Here is a 26073-nt window from a genome sequence, read left to right on the forward strand (position 1 = left end):
GATGTTCGTAACCTTTCAGACCCAGCACTAGGGTGTGACTGACAATAATCACTTGTTTTCAATGGGACTATTTTCTATGTATTATATTTATGATATCTGTGGTTGTCCAAAAATGAGATCGATTCAGGTATGTTTATTCTTTTTTTAAACTGTTGCAGAACTGAAAGAATGCATTTACAGCAAGAGTGATCATTAAAATTAATACTATCTCCGTCTCGTATTCAGACTGGTGCAGACATTAACCTGTGTTTAACCCCATTGGAGATAGGCCAGAGCTCGGATTCAAACCCCAGTCTCGTGCATGGAAGGCAGAGAGCTTACCACTACACTATCCAGTGCCACATACATAATATGTAGGCTTCTTATAAAAAATTCAGGTGAACAGAGGTGATATTATCAGGCACATCTCAAACATTTCCCACAGTCATGCAGCTGGAAAAAACTACACGCTGCCAAACTTGTAATCCAGCTTTCTTTCTGCGACTGTCTAGACTAAACAAAAACTAAATATGGACCATAATAAAACTTTCAGGATGAACCTGAACTTCTTGTTAGAGAGAAAACATGGAGAAGACATGTTGTGTTTTTTTTTTTTCTTTAGAGTCTTTATTTCTTTGAATATATTTCATCAAATGTAAAATCAAACATTTGAAGTAAAGATAGAACAGTTTTTGACTAGCAAACCTCAACACCATCAAAATAAAGGAACATTATTGATACTTACTACATCCTGTACGTATAGAGATTTATCCAACAAAAAGACCCAAATTACAAAATCATGTTTTAAAAAGTCTTTTACTCCCATAATTTCCTGGATTTTTTTTTTTTTTTTTAGCTGGTGCAAAAGAAAATATCTTAGGTGAAGCAATATCCTGTATTTCTGTCAAATAAATGATAATGTATCCTTCAAAATAAAAAGGTCTGTACATGGGGACCAGTATTTATATTCTCCACTGGTGACAAGGTCATACCAACATTTTAATGGAAGACTTTGGCTATTTACAAATCACTGAGATGTTGTACTGTCAGTGTACAATTTCTCTCAGACATGCTATACATTACTTCTGTGTATCTGTTAGACAAGAACTCCCTCAACCATCACTCCATTTATCAAAGTGCAATTCCATAGATCACCACAAGGCAGTGCTTAGACACCATATTAGACAATATTTGAAAAGGCTCTGAAAGTTATATATGTGACGGGAATAGTTTTAAACATATTCATCAGAAAAGGGGGTATGGTGTTATTAAGCCTTTTCCAACTGGCTCGTATTAGGGTCTACCTTAAAGCTCGTAGACACCTGTTGTCCACCCACGCAAGTCATTTCACTGATTCTGTCTGATCAGGGCAAACACACAGATGGTGCTCGATTGTTGTTGAGGCAGGAAAATGTCCACCTTCGTCATCATTACTATTACACTGAGTTTGTTTCACAGGATATTGTAGCTCCCACCAGCATCAACCTGACCTACAATCTTGTTGTTCAGTAGAAGCGTGTAGATGTGTAGGGAATAAAAATGATCAGGCTAAATATAGTTTTTTTCTTCTCACTGTGAAGTGAGTGAAGTCAACAAACACATCGAAAAAAACAAGACCAACAGTGCATGAGTCCCCTTAACAAGAACTGTCTGTGTAGCCAAAGGGTGATGGACTTTTTTGCTCTGTGCCGTTGATCGCCATTGTTGTAACTATTAAAAAATATGAGCCACTAGGTGAAGTGTGATCATTATCATCATAGACTCTGTAGTTTAGTCAGTTCCACACATTGTATCCTGTCACCATTAATACATATGAGCACCAAATGTTTCAGTGCACAACTGAAAATAGTCCCCAACAAATGCACCGTACCACAGAGCCATGATGCTTAAGAAAGGTATTTAGCCTTTTCACAATGAAACTAGCCCACACAAGCTAACCAGCTTTTAAAGATCTGTGTTTTCAGTAGGAATGACTAAGCTTATGGCTGAGGGCCACAGACTGGGTAGGGAACTAGAAGAAACGAACTGCTGGTTTTGGTCTTTTCATGAGATAAGAAAAATAAGCTTTTTACTTTACGCACCAATCCCTTACAGATTTGTCTGTGTCGTGATGCGATTTCAGGTCTGGATTTCAAAAATAACCCTTTCTTCAAGGAAAGTACAAAGGCAGGCCGAGCCCGCAGAGAGAAACATGGCTAACAAGACAAAGTGGTGAAACAGTAGCTCTACTTCGTAACAGTGAAGAATATAAGACCACAGAGTTTTGGAGGAGAACAGTCACTGGGCAGTGTTAAGCCTGAGCAGTCAAACACAAACAGAAGAGAACAGTCTGGTTACTGGGTTTACAATAAACATCTTTCAGGAATTAGAAAAGGTTAATGGCTATTATGACACATTGCAGTTCATATTCACACGTGCTGAATGTTTCAGTGTGCAAGTCAAATTGAAGTCTGAAATAGGCCAAAGGATGCACTGTAACTGTTCCCGAGAACGTAGGAGCACATTCATGAACATTAGATCGATACCTGAACTGACATAAACGATAGCAGAACCACTTCATGTTGGTGAGTTAACGGAATGATTGAAGAAGGAGGCGCTGTGGTACATACAGTACATAGGCTACATAAGGGTTAGAATATCTATAAACACGCTGTACACTTTCTAGGATACTATTTACTGTACACGATAAACACTAGCTGGCTAGTTAAGTCTACAACTCTCTCTTTCTTTCTCTTAATAGTAGCTCTATCAATCATCAAAAATAAAGTTGAGATAGTTTGTCAGATGTGTGTTTACATTCCCTGCTCCGGTATATAACATTTTCTCTCAATGATAAACCTGTAGGACATGATGTGATGAGAAACAGTCATTTGATTATTCTCATTAGAACAGCGGAAACCACCGCTGCCACCATACTCCTGCTGGATGCTTCATCAAAGTGCTGCTGCTCAAAACGCACACATACACGTGATTGTGGACATGCACGTACTGTCTCAGGCTACACACACATACACACCACACACACACACACACACAATCAGATACAAACTGTTCCTGAGTATGAACTGTAGGATATTTGTTTTGGCTCTACTCTAAGAAAGAAATGATGTGTATCTAAGAGAAAGAAAGCTGTTTTTACCAGAACGTCAGTCCTCTCATTTAACAAGACTCAGGAATGACATACCCCAGCAACCATGTATATAAGGTAAATATATAGAAAGGCCAAGGTTTTGGTGAAGCAATAAAATGCCAGAGTACAATCATTTCCATAAAGTCAATATTATGTCATTTCTTGAATTGCATAATGTATTTTAATTTGGAAATTCTTAGTAGGCTGTATTTCACCTCTAGCTCAGCAACTTTCATTTTAGAACTGGTTGAGACCACCACAAAGGTAAAATTAGGATAAACATGACTTAATTCACCCAGGCCATCTAAAAACACAACTCCAAAGTCTGTCGTATTAACTTTCAGAGTTCATTATACTATGTCATATTGTCTTCACAGTGTGCAGCACTGCCTCCAAGTGGCCAAAAAGATTCATTACTATTGTTGATATCGCAGTGCGATGGCCGAAGTCCATAAATAAATGGACTACAATCTAAGTTGGAGGTATCAGACAGAAATCTCTTAATTTTCCCTTATGTGTACAGATTTGACATGTTGAATGACATGACAAGCCAGTGCCATTTTCTATCTTGTTATGAATTGTGAGACTCTGCAAATAAACTATAGAGGTTATGCTAACTGAGGAATTGAATCAGAAGAATGCACCCATGCACGACTGCTGTCACTCACATACTGCACAAGCACTGCTATCAAACTTTCAGCATACTCAGCACATGCATGGATTCATGAGTCCGTATTGAGGGGAAAGCGGTTTACATTCAGGCCTTATCAGTTCTGATATTTGCAGGCTGCACTGTCAACTGTAGCTCACAGCTACTGTGGCAACTGCTCACAAGCCTGACTCCTGTGCTCTGACAGCCACACAGAAAAACACACACAAACCAGCATATGGGCATGTACACATGGGGACAAATGGCACGGACCAACAGCAGTAGCACACATCGGTAATGGTATGAAAATAAAAATGTAGTAATAAAATAAAAGTCAAAATCTGATTTACACAAGGCAATGAAGATCCCAGCCTTGACGAACGAGCAACATCACTGAAACACCGAAGGTCATTTGGCTCCATGTTACCCAACATCACTACAAACAAATGAAACCAAACAGTGAAACTGTGGAGTCGAAATGTGGTTTCTACACCCTGACATTGGTGTCTGTGCTTGTTTTTGTGAGGAGAGAAATGGTTGGTCTGCATCCAACAAGCCGCATGAGAGAGGAGATCCAGCTTATGATAGGTGACATGCAAGTCAAATTGTTTCTTGATGTCTGACTGCCATTCATACTCAACATTCACGCTGCATTCATTTTTGCTTTTAGCATTGATTGCACTGATTCCGTGTGTTATACCACTTATGAAGGTGCTCTGCTGTACTTCATTGTAGATAACACTGGCAAAGTTTGAAAACACCAAGACATTATTGTATTTTTACACTGAAGTGTTAAAAATAAATACCAGAACTAATTTATCTGTATCAATTTAATCAGCAACCATCTAGAACTTAAAAGATTGGCTTTCATAAAACAATTACTGTTTGCCGCTCAATCAGTGTTAAACTTGCAGGTTTGGCAACTACTGTATCTGTTCTTTCCAGATATTCCGGTGTGGATAGTTTTAAATTGATCATACATCATCACTCACGTGTTAAGACATCTTGAAATGAGTTAATGTCCAGTAAACTACTTGGAGCTCCTCCTCCATAAGGGGGAGTGACCTGTCGTTTTCAGTGTAAATTGGAACTAAATAGCTTTCCTTTGAAACCAGTCATGCTGCAACTGGATCTAATAAGGATAGATAATGAAAACTACCTTGAGAAACAGATGCCCCACTAAGGTTACTACTAAGATTGGCAAATTAGAAGAAAAGTGGGCCAAGATGCACAAACAGTGCCCTTTAAAAAACATATACATATAGTACAGAGAAAGATGAAGCCATCAGTGAAGCATGGAGGTGGAAACATGATCATCTGGTGATGATTTGGTAGTGGGAGAATTGGCAATCTGGGAGGGTGGGAGGCAATCACACCAGAATATCTGCAATAGCTGATCAGTAAAATGCAAAAAATGCAAACGGCGTATTTATGATAGTAAAGTGTAACACACACTATTCTGTGCTCAAATAGGCTTAAAAAGGAGAAAAATACATGAGTGTGTGGGTGTTTCCAAACTTTTTCTTGCCAGTGTATTAGATTTGTGTCAAAGAAACGAAAACGTGTAAATACTGTGTAAACTCAGTCTATATTACAGTAGTCTGGATAGAAAGAAAGGAGACAGAATGAACACAAAACGAACCACAGGTATTTAAAAATCCTTAATGTTTTCTCAACAGTCTACTCTTTTGTTCAAGCACATTTCACTCCCAGTATTGGAGTGACCCTCTATGCTGATTTTAACCTCCTGAGGGATGAAGGAGGGTTTGGGCAGAGTGAGGGGAGGCTCCTCCTCAGCTCTCTCAGTCTGGTCTCTCTCTGGAGCTGACCAGCGTCTCTTGCGGACTGCGAGTCTCTCTGGATCACCACACTGTATTTTGGAAAGAGCAGGTGAGTCTGTTTTTACTGATTCCTGTCTCACTTCTCCAGTCCCAGAGACTGCATGTATTGGTCCAGTTCCGTAAATTCCTTCTGCTGGCCCTGGAACTAGTCCCAATCCTGTTGGTAGTGCTAGTCCTAGTCCAGTTACCTGTTCTCTGTCCAATCTGTCTCCATTTGAAGCCTTCATGAGTAGGCCACTGTTAGTTCCTGCAGCATTTGGGCTCATATTGTTTCTGACAGAGGCATCCAAAGTGTGACAGGACTCAGAGTGGTGGTCACCCTTCAGCTTGGTCCCCAAAGCCTGGCTTTCTGTTACCGAACCATTCCTTAATCCACGTAGGGTCAGTGACACACACACGTCACCCACACACAGCTTAGCACAGGACAGCTCAAACAGCTGGGTGGTCCTGTCTGGACAACAAGACGACCAGCCCTGGCCAAATACAAAGAAGGGGTACTCCACCAGCACCTCTACACACACCTGGATAAGAAGAAAGACACAAATACAGTTAGCATTTAGCTCGATATGAACTAAAACATCTGCAGTGGATTGTGTGTCTAATCAAATAATTGTGGTTGTAGCTTCAGTTTCAGGTCCTAGTACTGAGGTATGTTTGTAGTTATTTGTGTAAATAGTTAAAATAATTTTACAAAATTTGCTTCCTAATGATATATTATAGGAGCATTACTGCCAACCAAGTTCCCTTGGTGTGCTGGAGATTTTTAAATGTATGCACATAAAGACTTTAAGCAATATATTCACGAATAATCAAACCAGAATGATAAATTAGGAATAACTTACCTGGGCTTTGAGCTCACCCACAGAAAACTGAATGACCACAGCGTTAGGAGTTTGCCCACTGTCAATACGCTCCACGGTGCTGGAATCAATCTTCAGCTCATTACTAATCTCAGCACTCTGGATGAAGTCCTCCGTCTTGAGATCTTCCACGCGCTTCAGCTCGCCATCGGCCAGCTGGATAATTGAGCCGCGCATGAAGAATGGAGGAAGCGCCACAGGGGAAGAGGAAGAGGAGATGGAGGGGGAGGCTTGGATGGAAACAGGGGCTGGGGTGGAGACAAGAGCGGGAGATGGTGAGGGAGCTGGCACCACTGCAGGAGCTAGGTTTGAGGGAAGGGCTGGCATTGCTGGAGCCTGTGCGACGGCAGGAGGTGGTTGATTTCCATCTGGCCCAAATGCCTCACACTTGGACAGGGCTGTGGCCAGATAAGCATGTGGCATGGCGGTAGATATTTGAGGGGTAGTTGTATCAGTCAGGGTGCTGACAGGGCGACTAACCTCTATTTCTGTGCCATTATTTGCACCACTGACTGGGATGAGGAGGGACTGGCCACTTGGAATGACCAGGTGCTGGGGCAGTGCCGCATGATAGCTGACAGCATGCTGATTTGCACTGGTGATATAGCCGATGATGGGAGGCTGTGTGGATGAGTAGAGACTAGCTGGCAGCTCCTCGGGGGGATGAGTAGTCTGGATGACAGTATGAGGAGTAACAGACTTCACCACCTCTGCGGAAGGGAGGGAGCTAAAGGAGGAAGACCTAGACACTGGTTTTCCCAAACAAATGCCTCCTTTCTCAGTGTGGACCAGGGAGATCTTATTTGAGCCTGATTCATGTTCAGCTCCATGGTTGGGCTGAGCTACCAGCACCAAGGAGGTCTGGAGCCCTGCAGGGTTTTGGCCATAGTCTGCAGGCAGGAGGATATGCCTTGCCTCATAGCTCTGTACCTGCTGATGGTTTGCTGGCTGACTGGGGGCTTTTGGCTGTTTGACCACCTCCAATTCCCCATTCGGCACACTCTTGGTATGCCCATCAGGCTTCTTTCCAGCTGAACCATCTGCATACTGAACCACCAGCTGGGAGGGAGCTAGGGTAAGTGTTTGAGGGAGGACGGCTGTGTGTGGGTGGAGCTGCAGATGGGCAGTAGGTGAACTGACAGCGTTTCCGCTGATGGTCAGAGGTGTTCTGCCGTCCAGATGGATATATTGGCTGGTAACCTGGGAGGAGCTTGGTAGTGACACAGGAGCCAGTTCTGTTGGGGACAGACCTATTTGAAACTGCTGCTCCCCTTTGGTGTTGGGAGAGATGAGAGCAGTGGTATAACCATCCAGCTGTGGACGCTGTCCTACTATGGCAGAGCTGTTAGGCACAGAGCCAGGATTTGTTGAGATGATGTGAGAGGAGATGTAGCCAGCATAGGGCCCAGAGCTGATGAACTGAACATTGGGTCCCAGCTGTGCAAACTGGATAGTCCCGGCTTGGTGGGGAATGGCTGTGGGGTAAACTGCGGGAAGAGAGGAGAGGGGCACTGTAGACAGCGGAGTGGCCGGGGCAGAGACAGAAGTGGAAGGAGAAGAAGAGGAAGTGGAGGAGATGGGACATCTTGGGCTCTCTGCATCCCTGGATTTGCAGCGCTCAGTGGCGACACTTGCCAGCCACGCAAGGTTCTCCGTGTGGGGACTGTCAGTCACAACTGTGGCAGGAGGCGTAGCTGTGGCTACCACAACTGGCCTCTGCTCCAGAGCCAGGATCTCACGCTTCTTAGGAGGAAGACACCCATTACTCCGCTCCTGGTTGGATTTCATTATGCAAGTGTGATTTTAATATTTCCTGGCACTTCTAAGTTCTTTTAAGGGTGTTTTGTCTCCCTTTCACCTCTAACCTCTGGTTATGTGCAGAGGTTGTCGTCTGTTTGCTGCGAGGCTCTGGCTAGTTTTGTGTCCACTAGTTAGATGGCTCCAGGTCGCAATCCAAAAAAGGTGGAGTCACTCTGGCTCACAAAAGGAGCTCCATAGACTTCATGAGGAATCATCACTGACAGATCCACCTCCTCAACGATGTCAGCAAAAATCTGAAGGCAGAGAGAGAAGCTCAAATAAGACACACAGGTTATGTGCAGTTACATTAAAAGTCCTAATCATATGTCTTACAGATTTTAAAGTCTTCTTCTGCATCTGGATTATATAAATAAACTTGACTTAAAATTCAGTTTGATCCCATTAGACTAATTGCACGGCAGAACAACCTCAGTAAGCACAGCTTGTACTTATGAACCATATCCACAAAATGTTCCTGCAGGGCTGCAAATGCCAAATAGCAAACACCAAAGTAATACTTTGCTCTTGAATATCCTGTGTTCATATTTGTGAGGGTGTTGTTCTTTGCTTTGCCACAAGGTGGTGAATGCGGCACCTTTTCTTTTTGTTTTGTTTTTTTTTTTGTACTTACAAGGCCATGTAGGTCATTCTCTGTACATTTCTCCAACTTCAACCTCTGAAGATTCTTATTGAGCATCTGCATGGACTAACCCTACCCAACCAGTTTTTCCATGAGAAATGATTTATGACACACAGGAAAGTATAGTACAACATTGTGTGTCATCATTTACATGATGTGGAAAAGACGTTTTCATGTTTTCAGCATCAGGCAGGATTTCCCTGCTTGTATGTGTGTGTCTGTGTGTGTGTGTGGGTGTGTGTGGGTGTGTGTGTGTGTGCATACTCCTATGTACGGGATAAGTGTACATGCGTTGCTGTTGGCTGTTATCTTGCTCCAGGCTCTAGGGTAAGAAAGCAGAGCAGAGCGAGCGAATAACGACAAACAGTAACAGCCTCAGAGCAGCTTATGCTTTTCTGGTTCTTTGTTTTAACACTCCAAGGCCTTACGTTGAGTCAGTGGGGCTACTGTAATTATAACATCCACCTCCAGACAGGAACTCTGGCTCAGTGGACACATCAGAAAAAATGAAGTGAAAACAATCTGGCTTGAAATTTTATTATGGAACATTCTACAAAAAGCGTAAATGGGCCATTGTTGCCATCACAGAAGTGCTTGAAAATATTTTAACAATGGCTTTCCGCTGCACCCTATTTGAGTGGTGTTTCAAAGTTCAGGGGAACACGAAGTGGACAACAAAACAATTATTGAGTTAACTCCTTTAGAGTTGTTTAGCTAGAATCAGACTAAAGGCTGGGATAGATGAGTAGCTAGGAGTGGAGGCGTTACTTGAAATATGACGTATGACTGTTGAAGGTTAGTGAAAAGTGAAAAAGTGAAAGCTACTGTCTGTGTTTGCATGCAGAGCTATCCCCACATACAGTTTCACATACTTTAATATGTGCACACACAAGTAAACACAGGTATTATGCAGTATATCTATTAGTTTAGCATTAGTGTGTAGCAAAGATCTTTGCATATTCTCATTTTCTTCACAGTTTCTTTTCCAGATTGACTGTTCTCTCCTGCAGGCTTATCTGTGAGTAAATGCACAGGACCCTGAGTTATACATTAGCCAGAGGCGCCACAGAGATGGAGTGTATGACACAAACTCACACATCCAGCCATTCATTTTCTCCCCTACATTGCACTGAGAGGAGCCGGGCTATTTGACATAGTTAAATTATATTTTCATATTACACAGGAGGGTAGGCATGCATGTTACATAAACACGGAAGGGAAAAGAACACAGAAGGTGACCTTGGTCAGTTTCTATTTAAATGCATCTACCTCTAATGTTGACTTTGACAAGGTCGCTACATCCAAAAGCAGCAAAAACCTCAAACCATGCAATTCATCTAACCATAGAGACGGGCTGATCCCCCATATGTAACAAAGGAGAAGAGCAGCAGAGCTGGAGAGAAACAGAAACAGAGAGAGGAGGGTGAGGGGGTAGGGGAGGGAGAGAGGCGATCTAAGATGACAGAGCTGTGTAGAAGGCGGAAAAGGAGTAAAGAAGAGAGAAGATTAGGAATGGGAAAGAGGGAGAGAGAATGGGGAAACGGGGAGAAGACAGAGCGCTGCTTCTTGTGACCCACATTGAGCTGTGCCTGCAGCATCAGAACGCCATAGCCCCCACCTCACTGAGAGATCCCCGATCAGCAACACAGCCACCACTACAGTCTGAGCTACGCTGTGCAGCATCGCTCAGTGGCAACAACCCCACCTCAGCAACACCGTGTCAGTACTGTAATGACATCACATCTGAAGCACTAGTACCTCCTATGATTACAGCACCACTGTAAGACAAAGCCAGCATGCTGTGATTTCCAAATGCCACAAAACACATCACTAGTGTCTACAGACTACAGATATGACAGGATTCTCTAGACAGTGTCTTTCCTTTCCTCATTTGACCTGTACGCAGCACTCTCTGCACATGATCTCACACACAGACAGCTCAGCAACCAAAAGCCTCTCCAGATTTTCCAGCGTCAGCCTATTATTAGAACAGTGACACCAACAAACATACAGTCTATGTGATACTATGGAGAACAAAGGCAAGCTTTCAAGACATGATGGTCACACAGATCCAGACAACACGGGACCCCTGAGTCAGTCCCTAGGCTCATGCATGTCTCACCTCTGAGACATGCATGACGGGGTTGCAACAGAGTCTCTATGTATGTGCGTGTGTGTGTGTGTGTGTGTGTGTGTGTGTGTGTGTGTGTGTGTGTGTGTAAGAGGAGGTGGGGGAGCAAATGAGATCTTGTTTTCATTCAGCTTCCTCTCTGTTGTCTCCAGGTGAGAGTCCCCCTAGTGGCGTTACATCACCCCTCTTACGCAGCAGTCGCCAGCTCCACCAGTCACCCACCTCTACTCTCTCCACCTGTGTCCTGAGTCTTCTCTCGTGCTCCCAGACCCACTATTTACTCCTCAAATTAATCCACAGCTTCATAGCAATAATATATCTCCTATCAACCAGGATGATGCAGAGAAGCGAAGAAGAAAATCAAAATTATTCATTGACAGTGTCCTGAGATGTGTCTTCCATGCAAAAGATTCATAGCAAAAGCGAATGCATTGACCCTGGGATGATAAACCCGTCGTCAGTACCGCTCTACCTCATGTCTCACCTGCTAGACCTCGCTTAGATACACAGTGAATATGCTGTACAGCAAATGTCTATGTATAGAAAACAAAAACATCATTATCAATCTGAGCTCTGGCATGAAATAGAAGGGGAGGTACAGTGGCAGACAATGTGTACATGCACATGTGTGGGATTGGCTGTGCCTGAGCAGGACCTCACCTGATCCACCTCACAATCACAGCTGCTTTCAGCACACAGCGTATCAATATAGTTTTGTTTTTTTCTGATAGGCAAAAGAGCCATTTTACTGCTCCTTCTCTGTACAAAGGTGGTGCATGTGCCTTTAAGAGGCGGGCCGACCGACAGACTAAAGCAGACAGTAAGAACAGGCAGTGGGGTTCAGGCTGTTTGTCTTCACAATGACTCCAGAGTTATTGGAGACACACACACACACACACACCAATCACACGGAATCCAAGCAGAGATGTGTACGCAGGCGTCCCTCTCAGCGAGCACTACTACAACCAAACAGGATCAATGCTGTTAGATCCCACAACTAGGACTGTGAACAGATGCTGTGACTGTAGCCTCTGGGGGTTTTGTAATGACAGTGAGAGTGCATGAGTGTAGTAGCAGGGCAGAAAATACTACTGTGCCACAAATCAAGAAGAAAAGAGCCCCCCCAACCCCAACGCCTCCCTCCCTCCTCCCTTGGTTAGATTACTAAGAATAGCTCACCAGTCTCTTCACAGCCACTGCTTGCAGAGCATGTCCAAGGATCCTTCCTGCCTCTCACTGTGTGTGTATGTGTGCATGCATATGTGTGTTGGAGACGTGTTTCCTAGGACTCCTCTTCCTGAATCTCTCCTTTGTGCCGCTTCCCTCTCCTGGAACCTGAGCTGTAGCTGCTCCAGCTCTGCCTTCCTCTCCGGACTCTCTGGTTAGGAGGTTACGCTGCCCCTGCAACAAGATGACGGTAAAAGGAAGTTCCCCACTGGTGAAGCTCACACTAAGTCCTGCGTGCAAGGCTGCTCCAACGTGTGTTATGCAAGGCCACCAGACCGCCAGCTCCCTCTCTGCCTGGTTGCTTCTCTCTCCCTCTCTGTGTTTCTGCCTCTCACCCTTTCCATCTCTATCTCCCTCCCTCCTCTTTCTTTCTCTCTCAGTACTCCACTGACACAGCTCCTCCCCCAGCCAGTCTCATCAGCCACATCAGGTATTCATTCAAAAAAACACACTCTACTTGGCTCAGCGCCCAGACTACGCTCACACAGAGAGGGAGGGAGCAACAGACAGTGGGTGAGGGAGGGAGAGAGCTGAGAGAGATCCAGAGAGGGTTTGCTCAGACAGACATACTGCATGAATGTGAATAACTGTGGGATATTCACTTCGGTATATACATGCAGAAACGTTTGTGAGCATGCACACAACCAACAGAGGATTAAATGTTCTGCGTGTGAGCACGCCAAAGCTGTTTTAATGCACTGGTGCATTCTTGTTCATTTTTTCTATGCATTTCCCCCTGTGGAGAAATCCTCTTAATCTGAATTGTGAGCTGTCCTACAATTACAGAGTATCTGCTGCAAAGTAACTCAGAGAAACCTGTCACCCCTCTGGGTCTCCCCAGGCCTCCCCCATCTCTTCCCCAGAGATATTTCCCTCACAGCAGGCAGCGCTGATAAACACCCTCCGCCCAGACACTTGGCGCACCCGAAGGCCCTGTCCTTATCCTGTACAGCACACAGAAGATCGAGCCGGGCTGCAGACAGGCACTTCACCGCCGGGCCAGCCAGCTATCTGTTTCTCTACAGGCAGGGTGTCATCTCCAGCTAGATTGCAGGCTGGAGAAAATACAGAGTGCTGCTTCTACAACAAGCCTATAGTGTTACACCCACAGTGGCTCTTGGGTGCAGGGTTCTACTTTCTCACTGCAGCACCCTAGAACAAGAGCTGCACTGTGCATACCTAATGTGCAGTAGTGGTTGAACTACATATAGAGAAGTTGGGGATCATTCCTTATATCATAAAGAAAACATGATTACTCAGAAACTATTTTATTTATATACATTCCTTCAACCACCTGCTTCTCTTCCGGGCCTAACCAATCTGGGCAGTGTAAATAAATTACTGTTGTCCAACCAAGTCGACTTGTTTTATGCAGACTACAACAAAAATGCAGGCTATGTTTGGAACATACAGTTCCCACGTAGATATGTTTTTCCACATTTTCTGCATAGCAACTCTTGGTTCAGTGACATACACATAAATCTAGTGCAGATCTGATCCACCATAGATAGCACACACACTGCAGTGCAGAAGTGACATGTGTTTCCACAGTTGTTCAACTGTGTGTCCTTCTTGCCAAGGAGCTACAGCCTCATCTTCCTACTGTGAGTCACAGTTCTTCAAAGAAACCTGCCAACCAACTGTAAACCTCAAGAACAGCACAATCCCCATAGCAAGAGAGTGGAAAGCAACACAGACAGCGCTCCACCGTGAAGCATAGGGGCACCTACAAGAGATCGTGGTTCCCTTCCCTTGAAATGCCTCGCTGTAAATTGAAGGTCAGAATTAATGTCAGCCAAGTGAGCTGAAATAATCTTTCCTGTGAGAATTCACAAATCCAGCTCAAGTTGCATGGAGAAAAAATGTTCACTGTACAGTGTGTCAGGAGTGAGACTGCCTGCAGACATGCCGTCTATATGTACTTCAATCAAAGGACTTTTTGCAACTGTGTGCAGACACATCAGGAATATTGATGCAGTTTTTATATCTATGCTACAAATTACTAATGTTAACTGAAGGTTAAAGCTTGTAGCCTCATAGTAATAGTAGCACAATCTCATCTACCCTGCTTTTCAATACTCTTACATTCCTCCATTTTTAAAAACACGTCTCTACTCAGAGCTCTCTTTTATTCACATAGTCATAACCTGCAGCCTTCAGCAGGAAACACCATAAAAACTCAAGTGGGCTCCAGTGGCTGCAGGTTCTAACTATATGACCTTTCCTGCACAGTGCAACACATGAAGTTCTGGATGAACCATGAGTTCAACTTAAATCTGAAGAGATGAGTCATGTTACCTTGAAATAGTTCCATGAAAGCAAGCAAATATCCAAGCATCCTCACCAGCACTCTGCTCTGCAGCCACAGCAAGTCTCCTCTAATGTATCAGGCATGTCCAGACATGTAACACTGATCCTTATACAGGACACAGAGGAGCATGTATGTTGCAGACACACAGCCACTGGTGGGAAAAGAGCAGGGTGATTCCCAGGGCGCGCCATTGTGTGCATTAACGAATTCATTCGTGATTTTCCAAAACACTTCCTGAAAAGCCCGCTTTGTTTTGCTATGACAGTTATGTAAGAATCAGTCAGAGCCATTACTGAAATAAAAATAGCAGCTAGCAAAGGTGCAGCATTCAAAATGTGATGTCATAGTGGTTAAAAAAAAACTGCAACTGTTAGATGACTAAGGTTGTCCCTCTGAATAGTAGTGAAAAACAGCGTAACATTACAAATAAGAAGCTCAGGACTGTGCCTAAAACACTGCTTGAGTAAATGCACCAAGTTACTTTTCACTACTGTTTTGATTCTTTACAATTTTTCTCTCATTTTCCAATTTCCACACCGGTGTGAAGGGGCACAAGGTGCGAGCTGCTGCTCGTGTTCAGTGTCTCATCCAAGGACACTTTACTGTTTTGTGACTGACAAACCAGTGGCCCCAAGAAAGTTTGAAGTTCAGCACGAGAGAGACACCAATTGAAGACACGATGCATTAGTAATAAAGAGAATGGAAAATGAAGCGTGGGCGGTGGGATTAGGAGGGAATCTGTTATCAGAGCAGGAGGTAAATAACCCCGGCTCGATCCTGTCTGAGAGCAGACCTGTGTCTGCTGCGGCACGCTCTGGTTTGGAGGGAACAACATGCACACTCCACACTATGTGGGGAGAATGTGAAAGCGCTTGCTGCCATGGCAACAAGGCAGCTCCACAGTCTCCAGTCCTCATTAAGAAAGATGGGTGGCAACGTGGCTGTAGCTCAATGGTGGTGTAGCATGGCACGCTGAAAGAGCCTATTGAAAGCCAGTGAATTCAGCAGTTAATGAAAAAAGCAAAGGGGACAGCAAATCCTCCACGCAGGTGATACTGACCTCACCTCTCGACTCCGGGGGCATGCACTTGTAAGTTGTGTATGAATATTACATCTAATCAATTTAACCATTTCATCAGCAGATATCGCACACTCTGGGCTTCTGTGAGGGGAGAGATTGTCACTGATTGCCAGCTTTAATTACAATAGAGGAATTGTTGAGTGTCGCCTAAAGTTCAAAGTGACCTTGAACAGAGTGCATGGATTAAATGTCTAAAGATTAAATGCAAAAGGGGGGAAACTGATGTAGCTGGGGCTCTTTAAAAAACAAAATAAACTAATGAAAATAATGTAATTTAAGATTATTATGAGGTGAGAGTTCTTTGTGTGGTGGTTATGTGCAAAACCTATGAAGATGAGTTGTGATGTAATCTATTTCTTTTAAGTTCATGATGAATCCATCACAGCAGAAAGACCAAGTTTTGAAGTGTTTTGGTAATTCAGGGTCTGAATGTTTTTCATTGCTGCAAAGTGAAATGTGATTCATAGTTGAGGCAGTGGCTGCTTGGTGAGGGGGAGTAGATCAACCATTTAATCAACTTGTTAAATCAAAATGACTACTATTAAAACTATTCTTTCCCAGAGACATCTTACAAACAAACGACAGTCAGACAAAAAAAAAGACATTTGCATTTGATAAGTATAACTGATTCCTTTGGTTTGAAAGATAGCATTTAACAGTCAGTGATGGTTGTGGTTTTACTGTGAGACACCATCAAACTAATGCAGATACTGTGCATGTGGTGAAAGCCAAATTCACCAGAACAAAACAGATTTCATCCTGAGTCAATGTGCCAAGACTCTTTTCATTCAGCTCAAAATAGCAAGCCTCTGCTTACGCACATCTCCAGAACGTAGTGTAGGCAACCATTGGGTGGGAGTGATTTGTGGAGGAGGAATATAGCCACTGAAGGAACTCAGTTGAGTCTGTTCAAAAGCATCAAACAAGTGAATAAGAAAGTGTGTGAGTAAAAGTTTAAAAAAAGACTGCAATTTGCAGCCAAGAAGTAAAGTTATTGCTGTTTTTCAATAATTATTTCCAAAAATGTTAAGCAGAGATGTGCTGGGTGCTTTATGGGCAAGACAGGTAAACAGAAAGAATCAAGACCTGACCTTTTATTATTACATGTTATAATAACAATAACAATAACAACATATAAGTCATTAGAGAGCAAAAGTCACAACTTGTCAAAATCTATACACGTTTCTTTGCCCGTGCTCGATTTGGAATTTGAGAAGAAGTGAACCTATTGTCACTGTATTGACCTCAGTGACCTCCTGTGAAAGCCTGCCCACCAGCCCTGCCTCCTGTGGAGTGGGCTAATTACCAGGTTCACGCAGCAGAGGGCAGTGTTCAGATGTCTGTCACATTTAAACTGCAGTTTGAGTGGAGCAGGTACTGTTGTAACAAAATAGTACATTTATACAGGTCATCATGCAGCATTGAAGCTGTTCCCAAGATGAGCATGTACACAGTCAGCAGTAACTGAGAGAAAAACACTTTGTATTGGGTTATGGTTAGAGGGCTGGTGTTAGAGAGTTAGGGGGTTAGGCAATTATTTATTTTTAAATATTAAATCTAACGTTTACAATTAATTAATTTGTGTTTGAACAATCTAAAGTGCACCTGGATCACCAACAAAATACAACTAATTTTTAAGTAGTGGTTGGTGGGTCAGTAAAGCTTCTGTTAAAGCTTCTGTTAAAACTTGTTAAATTACAAATGTCTATGCCAAAATATTTTTATACGGTGTAACCGACTTTCAATTTCTGGTTTTAACAACTTTAACTGATTATGTAATGAGTTATTATTTTGCAGGGAAGTATTATCTGTGTGATTATTAAGGTAGTTGATGAAAATGTTTTTTCTCATTACTGTTACCAGACAATATGTTGGAAATATACCCCCTCCCCACCTCTGGCTTTTGAATATGCTGTAGTGTACTTTAATACTTTGTTATTAATGCAGCTGTTGTCAGGCAGACGTATCTAGCACCTCCTCAGTCCAAATCAGTGCTGAAGTAGCACTATGGAAGTCTCTCTTGACAAAAGGCAGATACCAGGACACAAATATAGTTTATGCCTTATTCTCCCCTTCTGTTTCTCATCTAATGTATGGTAGATGTGCAGTAAATGTACATCAAAATCACGCTCTTAACCAACATAATCCTAGAAAGAGAGAAAAGGTGGAATTTTTCTGCAGTAACCACTTGAGCCTCAGTGGTTGTCTTGACAACTCAGGCTTCTTGCTGCCTTAAGCAGAACTGTATTCAAAAACACAAACACCCAGAAACCTAATGTTATGTCATAGAAAATGGTAAGAATGCTGTTCTGCTCCCCCTCAGCACACATACACACTCACACCATCTCTCCTCCTGCGTTGACATCACTCATTATGAGTTTGTGCTTGCCTCATATTCAAATCTATTTTTAATACAGCAACATGAACTCCAACAGGGGCAATGTACTATTCTGGAATATGTGATTATTCATATTATACTTACTCACTCACTATCCTAGAAACCAGTTTCCTTTTTTCACATTTTGTTGCTGTTGTAGAAGGGAGTAAATTCACATTGCACAGTGATTTGGCTGTTTTACTGTTATCATTACATGTGCTGTTGTTATTATTATGAGTTCCCAGAATCCTCAAATAACAAAAAGTCTGCATATTTATGTATATGTCTCTTGCCTTTCTCTGGTGTTAAATCAGGTGTTCATCTCCTTCCTGAATCAACAGGTCTCCTCTACATCACCAGCCTCCACTCAGGCACAGCTCAGCCAGCCTGTAATTACAGACTCTACTTGAGAGGAATACCAACAGGCACAGACACTGGGAGAGACAGCAACATTTCAAGTCCACTACACCATTCAACAACTTCAAAACACATGGAGGTTGCAGTGTGTGTGTGTGTGTGTGTGTGTGTGTGTGCGTGTGTGTGTGTGCGCGCACTACCATAAGCTCTAATGACCAAATAATGGCTTTAAGGACATAAACTGTGCTGTTCATATTTTTTTGTTCAGTTGAGCCCAGATTGTTTACCACATCCTTGTGGCCTGTACATGACTCTGCGCTGTTAATACAAAGACACATGGCTGTCAGAGAAAGCTGTGAGCCTTGCATGCTGCCTGTAGATGACTCCCTTGTTAAAAGTGCCAGAAACGGTGGCAGGAACTCAGCCTGGACAGTTCACCAGCTCAATACCGTATGGCATGCCATGTGTCAGCTAGGAACTGGATTTGTCATGCATGACATCAAACAATATTCATAGAAAATGGGGAAAAAGTAACACACCAATTAAAAAGTAGTATTCTAAAGCAATATTGAGTCGTGATTTGATGAATAGAATAAACCTTAGATTTATTTTTTCAGTCCATGGCTACAGCTAAATCTGTTGTGGCACTGTAATCATCAGTGTCACATTAGGAATCCCTTTATAATGATCTAGTATAATTTAATTACATTGTCAAAGTTTAATTATTTTAAGATTGTTAAAATAGTTTCATGCAAAAATATCCTTTAAATTTGTAATTAGTGTGCCTTTCAGCCTTTGGATACGAGTCAAATCATGTCGGTGCAAAAATAGATTACAAACATGCCTCAACTCCAAATAGAACTACACTCACTCATCAGTATACAGTATAATGGTGATGGTGGGTACTGTCTGCCCACACTATTCTGGTCCTCTGTAAAGCTCTTCATGACTATGAGTTTTATTATTCCATTGCCTACAGTAATGGCATGGTGCATGGCAGCAGCATGTCGGGGGGTTGCTCTGTAATCTGGGAGTACCATCTGTAGCTGTCAGCTGAAGCTGCCACTTGGTGGGTCTAACACAATCACCACACCAACACTTGCCAACAATTGGAGCTTCCATAATTCCCTGCAAGTATTGTGACAAGCCAGAAAATTCAAAGAACAGAAGAAGTGTTATGAGAACAAGTTGATTCCGGTTGTTTCTAAAGACTCATTCGTGTCATTAACGATGAGATGACTGATTTCCATGATCACACACACACACACAGATCACATTTTAGTTTAAAACGTCATATGCAACTGGCAGTGGGCTTTTTCCTCTTGCATCAACACATCATGACAACGTCCAAATGACTACAAGTATACACTAGATGGAGCTAAATTCCCATAAGTACCAAGTATTTGATCACTGAGTTCTATAATCTAGATTTTTTGCAGCATCAGCTTTTTGCAGCTGCTTTTGTGATTTGTAGTTATTATGCATGTATATCTATGACATATTTTATAACATCTACACCTTAGCTTTCTCTTAGAATTTGTACTAAAATACATTCATGTTATAAATACTATGCAGTGGATTCAGAACAGACTTTTTAAATTACATTTTTTGTTAGAATTCACTTCATATGGAAACTATCGATTGTTATTATTAGCAGGTGATGTGCAGTACCTGAAGTTCCAATTATTGGTCTGATTACTTTCCAATAATAATGAATACTGCAAATACTCCACATCGCAATTTGGACAAAACATATTTAGCACATTTAGAAAAAAATATAAAGGAAGGAATATAAGTAAAGGAACAAGCACCACAGTCTCTTAAGTGGTTTGGGCCACGAAACATTTGCTGAGGAACTTCAAAGCACCTTTGTATTGATTGTACAAGCTGGCTTTAAATAAATGTATTTGCTTGTTAGTTGTTTGATGATTATGAGAAAAAAGCTAATTAACAGGCAAATATTATAGGATACAGAGTTCCTGTATTTTAAATAAACAAAACATAACGTGAAATACAATTAGTATCACAATGTTGTAAGATTGGTTAAATAGCAGACATGTGAAACATGCTGGAAATTAGCAGTAATTTAATTTAATCTCCTTAAATGCAAAAAACAGTTAATCACATAAAATGCATAATACATTAATCTTTAAAGTCACACACATGCTGTCAGAGGAGTACTGTTGTGTTCAGGTTTACATTTCTCTTCAATACAATTGAATGTAATGTTAGAACAAAATGTTTCAGCTGCTAAAAGTATGAGCATTACGCATCGCTCTTACAGTGACAGAGGTCAATAACTCAAGAATTAAAAGTCTCTTAGAAGAATTATTTTAATACACAGAGATACTGAAGGTATAATCTCATGTATGCACGAATAGAACTTAAATACAGATTAATATGGAACATTCGTGAAAAGGTGGCATATACCCATCATTGTTCCTGTTGTGAAAACACAATTTGGCACAGGAACAAATCCTGAAAGTAGCATGTAGACACACATGCAGAAATACAGCATGTGTAGAAACATACCAAACCCAAGTTGCAGGAAACGGAAATTGTTCATACTGATGTGTATCAAACTCTTTTCCAGGATCCTAATGCACCTGTGTATTCAGGTGAAGACCTTAAAAGAGTGGTGTCTGAGTTCTGCAGGCATTGACCAAACGTCACACAGTGCCTGCTCAGTGTTAATGTAGGACTATCTTCTGGGCTCTTCAGTGTCATCTAGCCCTGGAGCGCTTGACAACAATTGTACCAGCTACCATATCGTACACAGTCCTGTTGTGCTGAAAGAACAGAAGTGTGATGAAGGCCGGGAAAAAGAAGGCAATTGAAAAGTTTTTGTTTAAGGCTCGAACAGTTGATCTGTAGAGAAAGAGAGAGGCAGCAGTTACAATACAACATGTAAGACTATGACAGGTTGTATTTACTATCAAACTAGTGAAGAACAACTTTTAAAATTAACTACTCACGCAGACAGAGAGACATTTGTTGCTGGTGCGACAAGCACCCTGTTAGGCTGAACCAGAACAGATGAGTCACATGTAACAACTCTGAGTCCAACAAGAAACTTCCCTGGAGTGGCTCCTCCTGCTCCCCAGATGCACACGATCTGAAGACAGAAAGAAGTGGGAGTTGTAACTTAACTACATGGATTCACAGAGAAACTGCTAAGGTTAAGACCTCTGTTTAGTCTCACCTCACCTGTATTACGATTTGAGTAATTCAGTGTGAGTGCTCACCTCATAAAAACACACTAATATCCGGTAAACAAGGGCAACAAGCATCATTTTCTGTAACTCCTCCATTGATGTGTCCTCATCTATTTCTTCCACGATAAAATGCATGGCAAACTTGGAAACATCCCTGAAAAGCAAAGAAATATACATGTGGAAAAAAACAGTGACTCAATTTAGAATCTGAAAAAAGGATTTTAAAAAAATGTTTTACTTTAAGGTAAATAAACTCACTTGATTCCACTGAGGTGCATAATACTGATGATTATAGTTGCTTTGATAAAAAACAATATGAAGAAATCCACCATCTCTGCCAGGAGTCTTTGGAGAGGTGAAGGAATACTGTACTCCCGTCCTGATGAAAACAAGAATGGTACAATATGTGAGATTACGTGATCGCTGAATATGTGGACAAAAATATTTAACACAGCTATGCCGAGAAATACATAAACAAACTATTTTCACAAAATGTTACTGAATAGTATAATCCTCATCATCTATGGGCCTGTGATGGGTTTGGGGTCAAAGTCACAATAAAACCAAGATCTTTTTTCCCCAAAGGAGGAAAAGTATTTCTTGATACACCTCAAACATGTGACGGTGACACAGCTGCCATAAAGATGAAAACTCACTTTTAATGTCAACATTTATTTACCTATAGTTGTGTAAAGCGGTCCAGACAAAACTATATATCCATATGCTATGGGATGCTATGTACGAGATGCAGCTTTGTTCACATGATAAAAACCTGGCGGATCATCCGATGGCAGCTTTTACCTGCTCTCTGGACGTTTCCAGTCTCCTGCGGCTGCTGATGCTGTTGCTGCGGCTGAGCGGGCACTGCAGCCCCGCCTGCGGCCTCACCTGCCCGGCTGCTTGCAGGGGTGACGTGAGGTGGAAAAGACGACAACGGAAAACCAAAGGGACTGTTACACCAGTTTGGGGAGTTGAAATCAAAAACTGTCGACGACGTCCCGCTGGCTGACTGTAAATAATACGGGCAGGACATGGCTGACGCTGACAGCCAGCTCTGCCAGTTCACATATCCTGTGTAGTACTGCCACATCCACGCCTGTAGCTTCTCGCAGTACTGCGTAGTGGAGCTGCTTTCAGCCAAGTCCTTCCTGCCTTCGACATTGTTCTGCTTGTCTGTTCGTTGAGTGACCTCGTCAACGAGTGGCTTAACTTTGTTCGCAAAATATTTATTCTTTTCCTCATCGACTTCCATGTTTGTGTTCTCTTTGTCAGCCATATTGAATGATGGCGTCACGTCAAACGTCATTCCGGATCATTTCATTTGGACGAAGACGAGAGTAACTGTAAAATGAACTTTATGAGCGAAAACTACTATTTTGCTGATTATATTGGGAGAAGTGAATTACAATTAGTCGATAGTTCGTAATTTATTGTCAAAGACTAAATTTCACTAAATCAATAAAATGTAAATGTTCCCCCTTTATCAAAATATATTGGTACCTTCCATTCATTGCCTGTTATTACGAGACTCCACCGCGAGGGGGAGACATTTGATTGAGGTCTTCAAGTTCAAATTATTCTTTGATCAAATTTGTAATTTTTGTTTATTTGGACAAACGTCTGTCTGTGATCATTACATCAGCTGATACGTGATCACACTTTAAAAATGTTTTGAAAGGGTTTGCTGCTGCAGATTAATATTGTTGGCAGCAAACCGTTTGACATTTTAGGTCCTCTTATAATTCAAGATGTTGCATGATCAATTACAACTTCATTGCAAAATGTCTAGACGGTAGGCTGTGTATATAACTACTAAATGCTGAATTGTAAAGTATAAAATGTTTTCTACAAATCCTAGTTTCCCCAGTTGTATTTGTAGCTTTTTCAAGCTTGTGGCACTCCTTGTTGCCTTACCAATCCAGGGTCACATCATTTAAATCCTGGAAATCTGAAACTTGGGGGCAGTAGATTTAAGCATAAATAACTGAGACTGGCGTGGAAGCAAGTGCACAGTCTGTTCACAAAGACAAAAGGCTTGGCACAAACAAGGTCACCAGTTAAACCCTGAAGCAGGGATTTGGCCTTTCCACCCCCCAGCCACCCACATTGTCTTAAGGACTGCCCCAACACTAGAACACATGTTAACAAAAGGTCTCTGTAGGCAAGTTTAACTGAAAGCCAGACAGCCACCCCCCTTCAATTCATAAACCTGTTCAGGGGTAGACACATTAGGGCCCATGCCCCCCCCCCCCAGATAACCCTATACAAATATAGGAACCCCTTAAAGCATGTTCAACTTGACATTTATATTCAGGCACAACTGCAGAATCATCAGGTTTCATTGTTTTATTAGCAATAGTTCATTGCTTGATTGGTACAGAGGATCAGGCTGAACTTTGATGTTCAATTGAATTAAACTTTCTCATAGGTCCTCACTGCAACAACGTCCTCCATGACACATCTCTGTAGAGAGAATGGGCAACTGTTAGAAGTTATAATGTCCAGAGACTAAAGTGAAGCATACCTGTTTAAATACCACGTACAGCCAGCCTACTTTATTCTTATTGATAATTATGCTGGTCATTACTCACAGCTGTCAGTTTTCCATCTCGAATCTCTCGTTCCAGTGTCGTTGTCTTTCCATCCCACGTCTGTTTCTGCACAAGTTTGCCGTTCTCAAACGTGATGATGGTCTAAAAGGTCATAGTGGTGAGTCAGCAGATCCCTACAACGACTTCACAGGATGATGTTCGTGCAGCCAGGTTAACTCACCTTCGTCTGTCGACCGTCTGCAGTCGTCTCCTCAAATTCATCGTCCAGCTTGAACTTGATCTCTGTGTTCTTGAACGTGCTCTCAGACTTCATTGAAATAACACCACCGTCCACGCTGATCACCAGTTTCGGCTTCACCACGTTGCCCATTTGACGAGTGGCAAAGCCCACACCTTGAAAATAAACAGGCTTCATGAGGTTTGCAGGTCGTTGTGCGACTGTTAAACTTAATTAAGACCAAACCAAACCTCACCGAGTGCCTTCATGTATTCGTCAAAGTTCTCGCTGGCAGTCAGAGTCCAGGTCCCAACAAACTGCTCAACCATGGTGCTGAAGATGAAGCGCAGCCTCCTACACGAACACAGGCGGTTTCAGGAGCTCCTGATTCAAGGTGAAGCGCGGAGAGAGCGACGTTCAGGAGAGCTGCCTATTTAAAGTCCGCGCGAGCACGCGCTTCATCCACGACAGCCAATCGGGAAACGGGAACCTGCGTTGTCATGGGAGCAAACTGGTTCGGGGGCGTGTCTGTAAATCAGATGTTAATCATCTGGTCGCGGTGTAACGTGACTCATCGCAGGTGAGTTGACTTTAGCATCAGATGGAAAGATGAAAAAGTCGTGCAGTAGTTTGATCGGATGGGTTTTATTGTGTGGATACATGTGGTTTGTGCAGAGAAAAACCTCCACACAACCTTTATATTTTTTTGCTTTATTTATAAGACTTTTTGCAGCCAGATACAATAGTCTACATCTTTCACCTGTAGGCTATATAGCAAAGTAAATTAAACATGAATACAAAAAAATAAACACATCACTAGACATATTAATCAAATAAATAATAACAATGAACAGACATTAAATCTTTTTAGAATATTACATTGCACATAAATATAATCAATCTATAATATAATCTATGTAGTAGTTACAACAATTAGTTGGTTAAACAATTAACCTAATACATGACAGGAAATTAATCTGCTACTATTCTGATAATCAAATTATCTATTTTATTGTTTTAAGCACGAATAACTTATATATAAATATAATATGTGTCTGTGTCCTCCGCTGAGTTGTCACTGTCAGCAGCAGTTTATGCAACAATAGTCTTAATTATCTGCATTTTGTGTAAAGTATATTACTTAAACAGCAGAGCTGGGGAAGAAAAAACAAACTTAACACATCTTCTGGGGAATTTATTGCTGACACCACTGGGAGGCAAGACATGATAGTTGCACTGACTCCTGATGGTTTTGCCACTCTGTCTCGATAGGCCTACACTGCAAATTAATCGACAAGCGCCTAACAGGGTACTTTTGAAATGTCTTTGTCCAGTAATGTGATTGTACATTCACTGCAAATTTTCAAATAAGTTAAAACATTACATAAAATATGTAATTTCAATCTATAAATTTTCTAAAGTCTAAGAACTGTTTCTTTTTTTTTTTCAGGCATCATCTGTGCCACTGAAATCAGAAATCAGCAGTGTGCAGGACTGCACAGATTGTTTTTTGGGTTGCTTATGGTGATTTCTCTAAAATAAGCCCCTGGTGGTGTGTGGATGTGCAGATATTAAGACAAACGGTGCCCTTTTGTCTAGAGACACTCACCAATTTGGCTGTTATAAGATACTTTATAATTATATGAATCTAGTTATAATTGGACAGCTGATCATATTGATAGACTTTACTATAAAACTTGCACACA

The 26073-nt window shown here is 42.0% G+C and overlaps 3 protein-coding genes across 4 annotated transcripts; all 3 read right to left on the minus strand.

Moving 5' to 3' along the window:
* Window positions 1-640: 640 nt before the first annotated feature.
* Window positions 641-14622, minus strand: LOC113170567 (ataxin-1-like). 2 transcript variants are annotated; one of them, XM_026372699.1, is made up of 4 exons: window positions 14556-14622; window positions 12210-12431; window positions 6442-8513; window positions 641-6120 (listed from the first exon to the last, which is right to left on the minus strand). In XM_026372699.1, the coding sequence occupies exons 3-4, from the start codon at window positions 8245-8247 to the stop codon at window positions 5431-5433; spliced, it is 2496 nt and encodes an 831-aa protein (XP_026228484.1). In that variant the 5' UTR covers window positions 8248-8513; window positions 12210-12431; window positions 14556-14622; the 3' UTR covers window positions 641-5430. The 2 variants fall into 2 exon arrangements, with proteins under 2 accessions (XP_026228484.1, XP_026228485.1); XM_026372700.1 differs by lacking the exon at window positions 12210-12431.
* A 5832-nt stretch (window positions 14623-20454) lies between these two features.
* Window positions 20455-22904, minus strand: LOC113169042 (protein FAM8A1-like). Its single transcript, XM_026370171.1, has 5 exons — window positions 22400-22904; window positions 21857-21977; window positions 21629-21752; window positions 21359-21498; window positions 20455-21251 (listed from the first exon to the last, which is right to left on the minus strand). The coding sequence occupies exons 1-5, from the start codon at window positions 22902-22904 to the stop codon at window positions 21107-21109; spliced, it is 1035 nt and encodes a 344-aa protein (XP_026225956.1). The 3' UTR covers window positions 20455-21106.
* Window positions 22905-23934: 1030 nt separating this feature from the next.
* Window positions 23935-24781, minus strand: LOC113170087 (myelin P2 protein-like). Its single transcript, XM_026371984.1, has 4 exons — window positions 24624-24781; window positions 24371-24543; window positions 24190-24291; window positions 23935-24061 (listed from the first exon to the last, which is right to left on the minus strand). Exons 1-4 carry the CDS (start codon window positions 24694-24696, stop codon window positions 24011-24013), a joined length of 399 nt encoding a protein of 132 aa, XP_026227769.1. The 5' UTR covers window positions 24697-24781; the 3' UTR covers window positions 23935-24010.
* Window positions 24782-26073: the final 1292 nt, after the last annotated feature.

Source organism: Anabas testudineus, chromosome 16, assembly GCF_900324465.2.
Source record: "Anabas testudineus chromosome 16, fAnaTes1.2, whole genome shotgun sequence".
NCBI lineage: Eukaryota > Metazoa > Chordata > Actinopteri > Anabantiformes > Anabantidae > Anabas > Anabas testudineus.

Bases quoted from the DNA above. Each gene is read 5' to 3' on its own strand.
- LOC113169042 (XM_026370171.1), bottom strand. From the start codon at position 22,904: ATGACGTTTGACGTGACGCCATCATTCAATATGGCTGACAAAGAGAAC. The intron at 21,499-21,628 runs GTGAGCACTCAC...TTCTGTCTTCAG, and splicing joins TATTAGTGTGTTTTTATGAG to ATCGTGTGCATCTGGGGAGC. The intron at 21,252-21,358 runs GTGAGTAGTTAA...CTTTCTCTACAG, and splicing joins ACAAATGTCTCTCTGTCTGC to ATCAACTGTTCGAGCCTTAA.
- LOC113170087 (XM_026371984.1), bottom strand. From the start codon at position 24,696: ATGGTTGAGCAGTTTGTTGGGACCTGGACTCTGACTGCCAGCGAGAAC. The intron at 24,292-24,370 runs GTGAGTTAACCT...ATGACCTTTTAG, and splicing joins CAGACGGTCGACAGACGAAG to ACCATCATCACGTTTGAGAA. The intron at 24,062-24,189 runs GTGAGTAATGAC...TTCTCTCTACAG, and splicing joins GAGATGGAAAACTGACAGCT to AGATGTGTCATGGAGGACGT.
- LOC113170567 (XM_026372700.1), bottom strand. From the start codon at position 8,247: ATGAAATCCAACCAGGAGCGGAGTAATGGGTGTCTTCCTCCTAAGAAG. The intron at 6,121-6,441 runs GTAAGTTATTCC...CTTCTTATCCAG, and splicing joins TGGGTGAGCTCAAAGCCCAG to GTGTGTGTAGAGGTGCTGGT.